General features: G+C 39.8%; 1 protein-coding gene across 1 annotated transcript in view; it reads left to right on the plus strand.

Annotated features, from left to right (window-relative positions):
- The first annotated feature begins 2,585 nt into the window (after positions 1-2,585).
- Positions 2,586-14,506, plus strand: part of necab1 (N-terminal EF-hand calcium binding protein 1) — a 39,724-nt gene continuing 27,803 nt past the window's right edge. Inside the window, exons 1-5 of the mRNA XM_069681733.1 lie at positions 2,586-2,693; positions 4,948-4,972; positions 7,397-7,505; positions 12,598-12,623; positions 12,869-12,966. Coding sequence (XP_069537834.1) covers positions 2,604-2,693; positions 4,948-4,972; positions 7,397-7,505; positions 12,598-12,623; positions 12,869-12,966 — 348 coding nt within the window. The 5' untranslated portion in view covers positions 2,586-2,603. The remainder of the gene's footprint in view (positions 2,694-4,947; positions 4,973-7,396; positions 7,506-12,597; positions 12,624-12,868; positions 12,967-14,506) is intronic.

Genomic DNA, 14,506 nt, shown 5'->3' on the forward strand with positions numbered 1-14,506 from the left:
AAACAGGGAGGAAATGAAAAACCTATTTGGTCCTTCTCTGTTAGCAGGGTGTTGTTGTTTCTCTCTTCGCCCTCCTTCCACAGTGGAAGCTGCTGCTGCTGTCGCTGTTAAAGCTATTCATACCGACCACTGTTTGTGTCCCAGAATGCCAAGTAACCCGCGAACACGTGACCAACCCCTTAGACGTTCTCATCCAATCAAATCGCCCTGTTCGTCACCGCGAGATTTCCGCGGGGTTTCAGTACAAATTATGTTTGTTTTGGATCAATTAACTTTAACTGCTTCTTCTGTCAGCTGCTGTGTTGCCACATAAGCAGAATGACTTACTACAGACATGTCATCATGTGTAAATGAATCCACTAATATATTTTATGTTTTACCTCTATTTTGAATACTTAAATAAATGGGACAATCAATTCAACCACTATCTTTACAGCTCTCCAGACTGGCATACAGTTAATACATTAGGAAGCAGTGGATGATGTAGTTAGACCTTTTACTCATGTGTAAAACATCAATACAATATGCAACTACACTTCATATCAAAGTCATTAACATTGATTTTCATGTAGCTTGCAGTAGTAAAGCTCTAATGATGTTTTTCTGCTGTTGGTTTTTATGTTATTAGTCGATCATATGTTTCAAAATAAACTAAACATGATAGATAACAAAATGTGAATGATGAAATTGAGTATTTTATTACTTAAGCAGCTAATATTAAGTTACATAAAATGTTTACAACTATATGTTGGCCTACAACTAAATGGTATTAACACACATAAAACAGATTGTCCAAATATTCCCTTTATAGTAAAAGTATTTCATTTGAAATCTTAGATATAAGTATAAGTACAAAACTTTAATAAAAAGCGTATTTAATATGTGCTACCAAAAATACACATTATGCAGAACATGTTACCAGCATTAAAGTTTGTTGGTGGTTGAGGTGAAGCTTATTTTAACTGCTTTATGTTGGCGACTGTTGGGTTGTTTGGTGTCATTATAATTCATAGGCTTCTCGTGTATTTATGTCAAATAGCAATCTGGAAAACCAGCTGCCAAAAAAAAAAAAAAAGTCAGAATGTAAAGTAGCATGAAAAGTAAGTTTCTCTTTTTAGGATAAAAAGATTTTTAATAGCTAAGAGTATGTATGATTTCAGAGTTACTACTCTCCTTCATTCTCCTGTATTTATGGGAGCTTACAGTATAATATAATAGCCTGAAGGGAATCTCCTGCTTGGCATGCTTTCCATAAATTCATAATGAGGCGAGTGAAGCAGACAATGAGTGCATTCATGCATCTACCACAGCCTGTCGCCTGGTTCCCCCAGCTGTGGACTGTGAGGTGATTTTGAGCTACTTCATTAACGTATGTATGGCATCTAATTTCACAACAAAGAAGGGCTTTTTGACTTAAGTCAAACATAGTTAAAAACATTGATTCAGATAACATCAAAGGCTTCCCACCTTTAATTGCTAGTTTGTTAATATGGTAGCTTTGACTGCTGTGCTGTTAAAACACTCCACTAGATAGAGCTGTTACACAGTTTTACAACCAAGCCAAGTACACAACGAAAATAGGATTACTCTGTAATGATGTGGGAAATATTTCAAACTTCTGGGTTAAGAAAGCATACCTTATTATTAATATGCCATAAATTTGAAGCTGTCTCATATGTAAAGCTACATGTTTTTGTATATAGAGTTTCTCACAAAAGCATTGTTTATTGATTAATTTGCATATAGACAAATTTATTTTCTCTTAGTATACTTTCAAATATATGATTAATTAAATTTACTATGACGTTATGATGCTATGACAACAAAGTGTATAAATTCTAACCAGTATTGTCAGCTCAAATGACCTATTAATGCACATTTTTTAAGACAACCAGGGGTATGTCAAAGACTACTATGAAAAAAGGATTAATTGTAGCTCAAATGATCTTTAAAGAGAAAGTTAATCAATATACAAAATCAATTAAAAACATTCCTGTCTAGGCATTAGTCTATTTGTGCTGCTCTTTGACTACAGTGCATGTTTATGTTAATTGATTACAGCGCTACCTTCGGCTTTTTCAGTGAACTATCAATGGAGGGTAATTAGCCCATGTAGCACGGTGCTAATCTGCAACACAGAATGAAATGGTACAATTACATCTGTGACACTTCGCTTCACAGCGAAGATGCGCTACAGGTTTGGCCAAATCCCAGCATCTGATGCGAGTACCAGTGTGAAAACATTTACATAAGACCTGGCAGGAAATGTAGTGATTTTTCTTTTTCAAAATAAAAGCATATCGCGTCAGAAAAGTGCCAAGTATGTCTTCCAGAAGCAAAAACTCGGCCAAGAACAAGCGAAATAACATTGAAGCACAAAAACAGGGCTGAACAAGAATGAAAGAAAAACATAAAGCATTTGTTTATGATCGTACTCTACGAAACAGCCATGAACGGTTGAATTGTGAAACCGGAAGTCATTGGTTTTACTCCTGTTGACTTGACAGCTGGACGGGAGTCGCTGCCTGACTAGTGTCTTTGATCAGATAAGAGGTTTGCTCGGACACATTCCTCTGCACTTTGAAGCTGAAGCTACGTTTTGAATGATGGATTGTTCAGAGGAGGTTCAGTCTGTGTCTGAGGAGCCCAGCTCTCAAATTGAGCTCAAAAAGGGAATGTCGATCTTCATTGATGTGAGTAAAACAATTTAAAATGCTCACTTCTTGTGCCAAGTGTGTTTTATCTTTACAATTAATGCTAACAACGAGATAGCACTAAATGTCTTTTGATTAAGCGCGAAAACTTAAAGTAGAACTAGATTGTAATTTTATTTCAAATTAAAATTAACAACTTCCTGCATGTGAAAAAAAGATAAAGGCACGTTTATTCGATTGGAAGAAAAAAAAAGCTATCTTTTATTTCAACTGAAGTTATGTGTTTAAGGTTTGGATCGCCTAAATTAGTAAGGACCCTGGTAATATATGCAGGGTACAGAAGGTTCCTTGTGTCAGAGAATTAATTCAAGGCTGGCCTTTCATTTAGCTTCATGGTTTAAGATTTTCAAATGCTGGCAATTAAATTTTACGTCAGTGTTTACATCTAAATGCCAAGTCAAGGAAATGTTAAACTTGATTCAATGAAAGTCATTGTGTTCTTTAGGCTGACCCTAATAAGCAATATTTAGCTAATTTATGAGAAAAATTATGTTATTTAAATTTTTTGAATCTAAAAAGTCACATTTTCTTGAACTACTGTAAGAATATGTGAAGGATTCCCATCACATGTAGATCTCCTCATATGGTGAGAAATTAAATATTAAATAACATCTTCTATGCATGTCAGTACAGCTAATGATCTCCCTGAAATGTTCATCTCTCTCCCTCCTGTCTCCTTCTGCCTCGGTACCCACCATAACCTAATTATATCCCCCTCATTCCTCCACTCACACATTTGCTTGTGATGTCTCAAACATAGACCTGTTGGCTGCCTCCAGTGTGTTTGAGAGGCACATCGAGAGGAGGATGCGCACAGGGGAATTATTTAAGGTGGAAAGCAGTGCATGCTTTACATCACATGTCTCACTGATGTTGAACAGGTGCTTTATCTTCAGGCTGAGAGTGTCAGGGAATGAAACCACCGCCTGTCTTCAGAGGCGAGGTGGTCGACAGATTGTTGCTTCTGTTATTCCCTAAAATCTCTTTCAGAGCTCTGGCAGGCTGTTGTTTGTCATTTAAACACCCAGGCTGCCTCCTCACAGTTGTTTTTCTTTATATTTGTGATGCTATTTTGGTGGCAGATTTCCACTTCATTGCCACATAACAGCGGGAGAAAAATCTCATAGGACCATCACCTATTCATGGTTAAATTAATTAATCTTCCTCATTAGATGTTAAAGATGAATTATGAGATGGGTTATCAATATGGGCTTATATCTTAATGACCAAATCCAATCAGACGTTAATTTGAATGATTTTCAATAACATAATTTGCCTGACAGTGGGACACACGAGATAATAAGATCATAAACAGGTTGTTATTCTTTAGAGGAGTTTGGAGGACAAATAAAAGACCAGGCAAAGCCAAAGGTATTGAATTTACTTCCCACATTTTAGAAGCAGAAACAAAGAAATGTTTGATTTTTTAAGTATTGAAAAGTAGCCGATTAATGTACTATTATTAAACTTCAGAATTGGGTATTTTCAGAATAAAAGCACAGAAAAGTGATGATTGACTGGTTTCACTCTGTAATTACTTTTGTGTGTATTTGTTGACCTGGGTGGCGAGCATTGCTATGCAGTAGAAAATACACAATCAATTGATATATTATTGATTTAATTGGATGTTACTGATTGCTTAAATTAAGTAAACTGAAATGGACACAGTTTGGATTTAGGTACACCAAAAAAAGCAACAATTAAAGACTGATTTAAAGTCCAGTTGGAAGAAAATCATGTAAAATCAGAACACACCACAGACTGCCAATATCTGGAAGAAGGTGTGTGGATATTTTTAATAAGTGTCTTTATTCATTTTTAGAAGAGCTGAAGCCCACCAGCTAGAAAAACTTAACATTATTGGTGTTTTTTTCCCCTTTTTTATTGCATTTTAAATCATGCACATAAAGTGTTGTGCTGTCACATTTAGCCCATAAAGTGATAACGTGAAAACAGATGCCCGTTGAAGTTTTTCATCACACGTAGAAACCCCGACAAGATGAGAAAGTAGGCAAAGCTATTTCAGGGCGGCGCGACCCTTTTAAAGCTGATGTGGTCATCGCCACTGAGCCTTTCATCTCTTCTGGACTCTGGGACAGGACTATCAATAATTAAATGACACTCTGCTTTTTAGAGTGTGATCGATCATCCCCGCACACACATTTACTTTCACTTTGATGATGTGAAACCTTTTTGACATCCCTCTTTTTTTTCCCCCCTCTTCTCATTACAGATTTTACGGAGAGCCGATAAAAACGGTAAATATTGACTCACGCAAACACTCACTTGTCTGTTTTTGGCTTTATCTCGCCCTCTCTGTCTCATGTGTGAAAACAGATGTAATTTCTCAATGAAATTCTGATCATGACTGTCTGCTGATACTCCTTCAGTTTCCATGGAAACAGGAAACTGACCATGCCCACTGAGGTTCAATATCAGAGCATTAATGAAAAGAAACGCCAAAAAATGTGCTCGAGTCAGATCTGCCAGTCCGCCTTTATTTACTTAGAGGAGTAAAGCTGGAGGTTCAGTGCAAATTGTTCAGTGCAGTATTTCACAACATGTAGTGTAAGCATACAGAAGTGTATAGTTTATTAAGCTGTTTCAGTCTAAATCCATCTGAACTCCCCTCCATCCTTCTCCCCTCAGCCTAAATACAATGTTGCAAATATTTGGATGACAACATGCTACCAATTTCTGTACAGTAAATATGAGCCATTGCCAGCAGCTTGTTAGCCTAGCTTAGCATAAAGACTGAAAACAGTAGAAACCGACCAGCACCTCTAAAGTTCACTGGTTGAAATGTGGCTGCACACTGCCCAGACAAACGCTGACCGTCTCCAACCAACACCAACTGTCGCTTCAGTGTGCGCCGACAGACCGTGTTTGTCGGATGAAGTTGTTTGAGTTTGACATGTCCCGTCGGGTTTTGGTGGAGTCGTGAAAAGTTGGACCAGTGAGCGCTCTTCCCAACAAACCGCAACATTCTGAGAGTGCGTTCCCTTGACAACAAGCCTATACTTGGGTGCGGAACATAAATATGCACGACCTTTGTCCAAAAAAAAAAAAGCAGAAACTGAAACAAGAAAAAGTGAGCAGCAGAAGTCTGTCCTGTCAGCTCGTGTCTGGGCAGCGTGGAGCTGCTGGCAGTTGGTTTCCGGAACATTCTAAAGACTTCAACCAGCAACTGCCGACTTTAGCATGTTGAGGTGAGCTGGGCGTTGTCTGGACAGTGTTTGGTCACCTTAAATCTTGCTCGTTTTAAAGTGTGAAAATCACAATTCACATAGAATTCCAGGACCAGAAAGTACCTGAAGCCTTCACTTGTTGCCTCACAGCTGCTACCTGCCAGGAAGTAGTCCATAAGCTCCTGTCAGACATGGAAACATTGTTATTTAAACTTTCACCCATTAAACAATGAAGTTTTCCCGTGTTAATTAGTGATCATAAAAGGCTCACTGTTTCCTCCTGTTTCCAGTCTTTATGCTAAGCTAAGCTAACTGGCTGCTGGCTGTTTAATACTTTACTGTAAAATATGAGAGTGGTTTTAATATTCTTGTCTAACTCTTGGAAAGGAAGTGAATATGTGAACTAGCCCCAATGTTTTCCTAAACATTCATCTTTATGCATGATTAGGACAAAGCAGCGATGCATGAGGAAAACAGGAATTGTTTGATGAAAACCTGGGTTTTTTATTTTACCCAAAAGAATATAAAATGTACATACCAAGATAATAATAATAATGGTTTGGCCAAAACAAATAAAGGAGTAAACAATATGGACACTTACAAGTAAATGCTAACTAAACCAACTAAAACCCCCCCCATGACATTGAAGCAATTTGGTATGACCCACTCAGCTGTCTCCTGCATAAAATAGTCCTCAGCCTTTGACCACACCTTTTGCCCAACCAGGAAGTGACCTCCAGCCATGGTAACTTAAACAAAGAAGCACATAGTTTGATAACATACATGTTTGTGTGATCCTACAGTGTGAATATGTGTGCAGTCCATTTAAACAAAGTAAGACTCAATCAAACAAAGTGTGTTGATTGTTTAATAACATTTCCCTCTATGAATCACAGTCCACAGAAAAGCAACATAAGAAGTCATCGCACTTTTGTTAGCTAATTATTTCTTAGCTAGCTCATCAACAGTGAGTCACAGTGTGCCAGATTTATGTGCATGTGTTTGTGCTGTTGTGCATCCTCGCTCCGAGCGTCCGTCGCGACACGACAGTCACACTGAGCATCACCTCCGGAGCAGCAGGTCAGCAGTGAACATTTAAATTTCAGCCACCTCGTGCCCTCACAAGCAGAGAGAGGAAGCACTGCAGCCAGAGCTGCGTGAAGAATATGTTGTTTTTGGTTGGTTATCTTCATTTTGCTGCAGGGTGTTAAGTTTATGGGCTGCTTGTTTTGAAATGCTGTTTATTTTCACCTCATGAATATTTCACAAAGCTTGTTCCTGTTTGGTCTTAACATAATTTTTGTGCTTCAAAGAATAAAAGAGAGTCATTGTTTGAGATCACCATCAAGTCGGTGTAATGTCCTACACACCTGCATGTGACCAAAACAAGCCTTTGATTTATGTAAGGATGTTTTGGAAAACGTCTTCCTCTCCACACATGATGTTTGAGTCGTGACTGCATGTTGACAAGTTTCACATGTTCTCTCTCCCCAGACGACGGGAAGCTTTCCTTTGATGAATTCAAAGCCTACTTCTCTGATGGCGTCTTGACAGCCGACGAACTGAAGGAGCTCTTCCACACGATTGACACCCATAACACAGAGTGAGTCAATGAGCCGATTTGATGGAGGACAGACCTGAGTTATATGGAGACTTGCATGGCAGACTTTCTCCATCTTACAGCACCTTATAGTCCCTTAACTTATATACACATGAACAATACACCTGCATTACAGCAAATAGAGACATATCTTTTAAATATGATACACTATTCAAAGTGTATGTAATTGCCGAATGAAGCTAAATAATATCAGATCTTATATAGACCATAATAAAACATCTGCCAAAGGGTTAATAAATGCTTAAATGTCTCTTAAAGGAACAGAGCACAAAAATAATCTTCAGACAAAGCTGGACACTGAAGTTTTTAAGAGAGCCTGTTGTATTTGTTTGCCATTATTTTGTATAAAAAAATATGTAATATTAAACATCTAAATTTATTTAAGAATTGGGCCACACGCTTATAAGAATTGTCTATTTCTGCATAAGCTCGGAGTTGTTCAACTGATGTGAGGAGAAGCGCTCCTGGCAGCGAGCTCAGCGAGACTCAGGGGACTCCTGTCAACCCCGTCCCTTTGTCTGCCTGTCAGCCTGTCTCATATTCTTATTTTATATACCAACATATTAAAGACAGCCTTATCTATATATACTAACTACTATAGTATAATATTAGTACCCACATCATCTCTACACCTCTGCTCCAAATACACTTGCTACCCTTACATTGTCACTGAGTATATGATGGGAACCACCAGACAGCGTTACCACCTAGTACCACAGGAGCAACAGGCAGTAACACAGAAACAATGGCACAGAGGCTCTGAACCTTCTCACACCCTCATCATCCAACAATCTATACATCACTTGATTTAATAACAAGATTTGAGACAATAATCCGTTCCCACATGGTGCTTCTTATTTCAAGTATTTATTACAGTAAAATCTGGAATATAAGTCGCACAGGAATATAAGATGCAGTCTGTTTTTGGGGGTACCCCAGAGGGGAAAATGTTTTCTATAGCTATTTATTAATAAAAAACATGTATACAAGGTATTTCAACACTATTTCACTATGCTAATTCATATTTCACTCTGTGATACCTGTGGAGTAGCTTAGCGTAATTTGTGCTCTGTGCAGGCCCTCATTCAGTCTCTGTCTGAAACGACTTAGTCAGCTCTGTCCCTTTAAGAAACTCCGCCCCTACAAGCCTGCTTTCTTCTGATTGGCCAGCTCTCCGAAGCCTGCTGAGGCTGCAATTTGTGACGTCACAAAGTGCAGTGTGTAGAAAAAACTGTGTAAAACCTGGCGTTCACAGCAGCCTGCAGACTGAGCTGAGAAGCCTGGGGATTACTCCAACATACTTTTACCTACAGATTTGAAACTTCACCCACGTTAGGTCTGAACATCCAACATTGTAACATTCTATATATGTCTTAAAATATAGAACAGCATAATACCTCCTCTTTAACATGTAAATACTTTTATAGGCTTACACATGGCTTTAATTTCCATGTCCCAATTCAATGATATTCTCAGACCCAAAGGCTCAGAAGAGAGGTCCAAACACAATCAGTGCGTTGCATTTCAAACAAGGTCTTTGACTTGCTACAAGCCACACTTCAAAGTAAAGCAAGTGTTCCTATTGTGCATCATTGACTGCTCCCTCATGTGCAGCTTCGTCCTGCAGGCCGCCTGTAAGACTCTCTGTGATATCTGTGATTCCTTTGCAGCAGCTGAATCCTCCTCAGAGCCATGCAGGAGGCAGCGAGACATGTCAGGAAGGGACATGCCCGCAGTGTTGAGCTGACGTGTTACTGGAATGACTGAAAGTTAAATAATATCCCGGGGAAACATTTGTTCTGTGTTAAGTGTTTGATACTGAAGGTGAATAGATGATGTTCAGTGGAAACAATGATACGCCACCAATTTTAAACTGGAAAACAAAAGATTCAGCCGTGCTAGCGCCGTGCTAGCTGCTCTGTAAGGCTAAAGTTAGCATTCTAACCTTCTAATGTTAAAGAGTTTCCATGCAATGTTAGCATTTAGCTCAAATTTAGCGCATGGGAGATCAGTGTTTCTTTCTTTTATTCTTTGACATGAATTTAAAGAGTTAACTAAGACTTCCTCAAAGTGCTGCTGTCGTAAGTCCACTCAGGGTGTGTTCAGCGCTCCTCAGCGTCTCTGTCAGGTGGGCTTACAGGTGAAACAAAGCAAACACAAAGTCTGCAACAACAGACTTTTAACCAGAAGAGGTCAGTGAAACTTCTTTTTGGTTTCCAGTTTGCTGCTCCGTTAACTCTCTTCATGAGTGTTGCACAAGAGGACGTATTGATCTGCTGCTGGAGCTTGAAGACGAATCAGAGGATCAGCAGGGTCTTAAGGAGTTATCCTTTGAGGATCTTTATGTTTGTGGGGAATGTTTCACTCTCAATCAACGCCATGGACAGACTTGGGTAACCCCTTTGGTAGTATGACATTGTGTAGCTCGGAACATCCTATTCCTATCCTATCCCTAGCTATTAATATGCAGGACAGCAGAGGTGTAATTTGGGGTGAAAAGTTTGTCGAGTATCGGCTGTGATGAAGGCTTTTGATGACTTTTGTTTTGTTTTTAAAAAACTGCCTGCATTAGATGTATTTTTGCCTCCACTAAACTTAGACTAAAAAAAGTGAACCAAGGGCTACTTTTACTTAACCTTTTTAAAGGCAGTGGCGTTCCTGGCTAATGGCTATTTCTTAAAGATCAGCTTGTCAGATAGCATTCGTCAAGCAGCCTTACGTTGCATAACTTGGTTTGGGAGGATTTTGTTCTAAGAGATGCTGCTGAGGATCAGTCAAAGCCTGAAGCTGCTAGTGTTTCTTTGTTATCTAATAGTAAACTCTTTGATCATTGTCTAAGTGGTTCTGTAAAGACGGAGGTCAGGCTAAGGACATTTTTCACCCTTGAAGTTACTGAATGCAAAATGTAGCCGGCCGAGGATTTCTCTCAACTTGAACTTGCAATAAAAGCTGTAACGATTTGAGTTACTGTTCTGCCTGATCAGGATAAGAAGGAGATTTGACTAACTCACAACAATATGAAGGTTTTGATTCAATAAACGCTGCGAACATGTTTAAAGGTTCGAGGTAAAGTAGACTGATGCTGCAGTCTGGACTTCTTTCTTTGAGGTCACTTATTACTGCATAATGTTCCTCAGTGTGAGTATGTGTCTGATGCCCTTTGTCAAACTACACCCTACACACTTTTCCAGTCCACACCATTCCTTCCACTCCCATGTGTGGAGTGGGAGCGGGTTGTTAAACCCTCCACCAGCGAGTCTGCACTGATGCTGACTTATTGACCAGGTGCAACGCCGTGTTACGATCGTCATGAGAGGAGAGATGTACATTAAAGTTCTGTGTTATTAACTGTACAAATGAAAACAGCTTTAAATAAGATAAACATGAAATAATATACTGATGTTAACATCTTAAAGTTAATGTTATATTCAGGATTTGAAGTGTTCTCTTGTCTAGAAACGGAACAAAGGAAAAGTTTAAAGTGTTTTATTTTAACGGTAAAAACTCAGCATGTCACTAACGCGAGTTTGAAAAATATATTCACAGATAAGAAATGTCACCAAGGAAGCTCGAAGTTTATGTTCCTCATGATGTGGAGTGAATGTGATGACTCACTGATATTTACGTGGCTCTTATACAATTTGTATGACATGAAACCATGGTTACACACATTTCCTACCTCCACCGGAGTGAGGGGAGTTCATGTCAAAGCTCAGCACTGTATTTCATTCCCTCACTTTAATGAAGGGTGCTCCATTCAGCTGTGAGTGTGTCGTCAAACGGAGTTAGAGTGGGGAGGTTCTGCTTTGAGAAAGGCCCTGTGTGTGGCCTGTATGTGTTCTGTTAGGGGACAAATTTGATGACCGCCGATGGGTTCCAGGATTGCCTTATGGCCCATGTGTCCGCCACACAGACCAGCGTTTAGCCTGAACCAGCTAAAACACTGGTGGACGATACTTCACGGACTACAAAACCTAAATATTTCCAACACCCAAAATCTGAATCTTTACCGACATGATTCTTTGTAAAATGATGCAGGTGAAAAACTGAATTGTCCTTGCACCCCTACATCTACATGATAAGCAAGGCCCGCTTCACAGATCTTGCAGGCGAGGGTGAAATGCTGCAGACTTTAGATGTTTTAGGACGTGATGGTGTGTATGTTTACCTGTCGCTTCCCGGTCGCTGTATTGCATGTGCAACTCTCAGCAGAGATAGTAAGGATGCGAGATGGCTCACTCCTCGGCAAAGTCAGCTCCAGAAAACGATGTTATGTCTGCGCACAGCATGCGTGATGACATGACCGACTAATTATTGACAGTTAAATTTGTACGGCAACAAATTTTGTCATCGTGGTAGTCCAACCCTTCCATCCACATGGAAAAGGGCCTTTTATTCGCCCGCCATATCGGAGTGTTTCCCGTATAAAACCTGTATCATTTTATGTTCCATATTATTCTCACTCTACTTAAAATGTCAAAGCCTCCAAGTTTCTTGCAGCACAAGTCAGAGCTTTTTATTCTGTTACCCAGTTGAGTGTCTCACCTCTGTTTTACCTCCTCTGCTCCTCTCCGTCCTCTGTGGCTCTAAGTGTTTTCTCCTGTTTGGGCCGATTGATTTCTGCTGCACTTTCCCCCCTCGCGAACGACAGCGACAGCTCCTGTGTGAAATGGAGTTAAAACCAGCGTTATTCCCCAAACCTCCTCCTTCAAACGATGTTTTGTCTCTTGAAGCTCGCTGTAAAATGTTCACCTCACCATCTCTTTCTCTTCTTGTCTTTGTTTACGTGTTTCTCTCTCTCAGACGCACTCATGTGAGGATCACAAACAGCCAAAATTCCTCAAGGGACGCCTGTTTAGGGATTCACTGTTCAGCCAATCAGTCTCTGAAGCGGACTCAGAGGAGGAAATGCGACTAATTTATTCAGTTATTCCCCGTTTGTCATCACACACTGATTCACCAAATCATGACCTGTGCAGGGGGAAGTTTTTCAGGACGTGAAAAATGAGTCCTTCGCCTCCTTTAACCTTGCAAACTTTTGATTGATTAAAATCTCTCTCTTTTTGTTTTGCAGCAACGTGGACACCGATGAACTCTGCGGTAAGTTGATCCTTCACGAATGCCTTCCTCTTGCTTTCACCTCACATTCAGGAGCCCCATAGACTCACAAGCTATGTGACACTTTCCAGCATAAGTAAAGAACCATGTTAGCAGCGGTCACATGCTCTGTGATGAAACCCCCACAGGCTGTGTGACGGAGGTGTCACACCAGTGCTGCTTCAACTAAACACCTACAGTCCTGTCCGAGTCGTTCAACTCACGCAGTGTTTCTTCTGTTTTTTCAGAGTATTTCTCCCAGCACCTCTGTGAATATGAGAACGTCCTCGGTGCCTTAGAAGACCTGAACATGTCGATACTGAAGGCGATGGATAAAACAAAGAAGGTAAGCCGGCAAAATATTTGAAAAATATTTATTATTGTTTCTCGATTCCCTGAAAGATTTTTACACTGCTTGTTTTCTACTTTCAGTTATACTCCCCACATCAACTTGCTTTAGCTTAGCTGCTAATCAAATGTGCAAATCAGCATTATATATTTTAACCATGTGCCTAAGAGTATAACATACCTACCTTTAACTTTTACTTTAAATGAAATATGTGTCGCTGTAAATGAAAACTTTCTACACCTCCATACTTATGTTTGTCTCCATCTTGGCAAATGTGCACGGTGAAAAGCTTCGGCTGCGAGCTGTTCACGTTCACACTGTGCAGACAATAAGAACCAAGATTATTGTTATTATTTTGTATTGTAAGAGAAAAGACAAAACATCACAGGACAGACAAGAACAGTAAGGACAGGTGGTTAAAAAAATAACTACAAAACAGGGAGACTGGATGTGTTGGTTTCATGTGTGCTTGTGTGTGTGTGTGTGTGTGTGTGTGTGTGTGTGTGCTAATCCAGAAGGAAATTCGAGTACCACATTGCTCCAAAGTTACAGTACAAAATAAGAGTAATACAAAATAACAACTCAAATATAAGTGAAATATACAATATAATGTGTAAATGGATTAAATGCAAAAGTGACAGTGACTAATAGGATAACAATAATTACAAAAGTAAGCAGAAAGTAATGGTGGCCACTACATGAGCCCTTTTTACATTGCAGCTCCATCAAGTTCGGCTGTTATGCCGTCTTTGCCATTATACATTTGACCAAGCAAGAGCAACTTAAAGCCGCCCCAGTGAGTGTTTTTACATAGCGGTCCGGCTTTGCGAAAGCAAAAGGCACGCAAGGTGTAAACGAGGTGCACAAGTTGTAAACATAAATGATGAGGCAGAGTACAACAGAGTAACAGAGTAGCAATTGCACATGATAATAAATGAAAAGACCCCTCATGCTCCATTTGTCCTCCCGCTGAACGGGGAGCAGTTACACAGTTTGATGGCTGCAGGTAATAAAGACTTCCTGTGGCTTTCTGTGGAGCTTCCCGGTGATGCTCAGTCTCTGACTCTGGAAAGACAGGGTGTGACATTTTGTTTAATCAATCAGCAGAACAAAAATTGCTGTAAAATCTGCATTAATTCTGGATGCTCTTTGCACCTGTTAGCATGCCAGTGGTGTACTCACAATCGATCACACCCCTGTGACACACTCACACCTCCACACAGTGCGCATCGCACTGACATGCCCTGCAGTGCACATACAGCTAATAACAAGAGATGTTTGATTTTACTCACAGTGTGGTTTAATCTCCACCCTGCACATCTCTCCCAGCATGCTCCTCTGCTGCACAGCCGGCTCCCTCAGATCTCCCATTAGTCACATTTCCATTACAGAGCCACAGTTCAGTCATGCTAATAATTAACGTGTAGAACAAAACATGTTGTGATTATTTTTTGACTTGAGTCCAACATAGAATTAGAAAGGGTTGTGGCTGCTTTTGATCAATGCTCAGGGAAGAGCTTCCTGTCCTTTTGATCTT

This window comes from Semicossyphus pulcher, unplaced genomic scaffold, assembly GCF_022749685.1.
Source record: "Semicossyphus pulcher isolate SPU_LCO1_2020_fin unplaced genomic scaffold, fSemPul1.0.p SCAF_5, whole genome shotgun sequence".
NCBI classification, from domain to species: domain Eukaryota; kingdom Metazoa; phylum Chordata; class Actinopteri; order Labriformes; family Labridae; genus Semicossyphus; species Semicossyphus pulcher.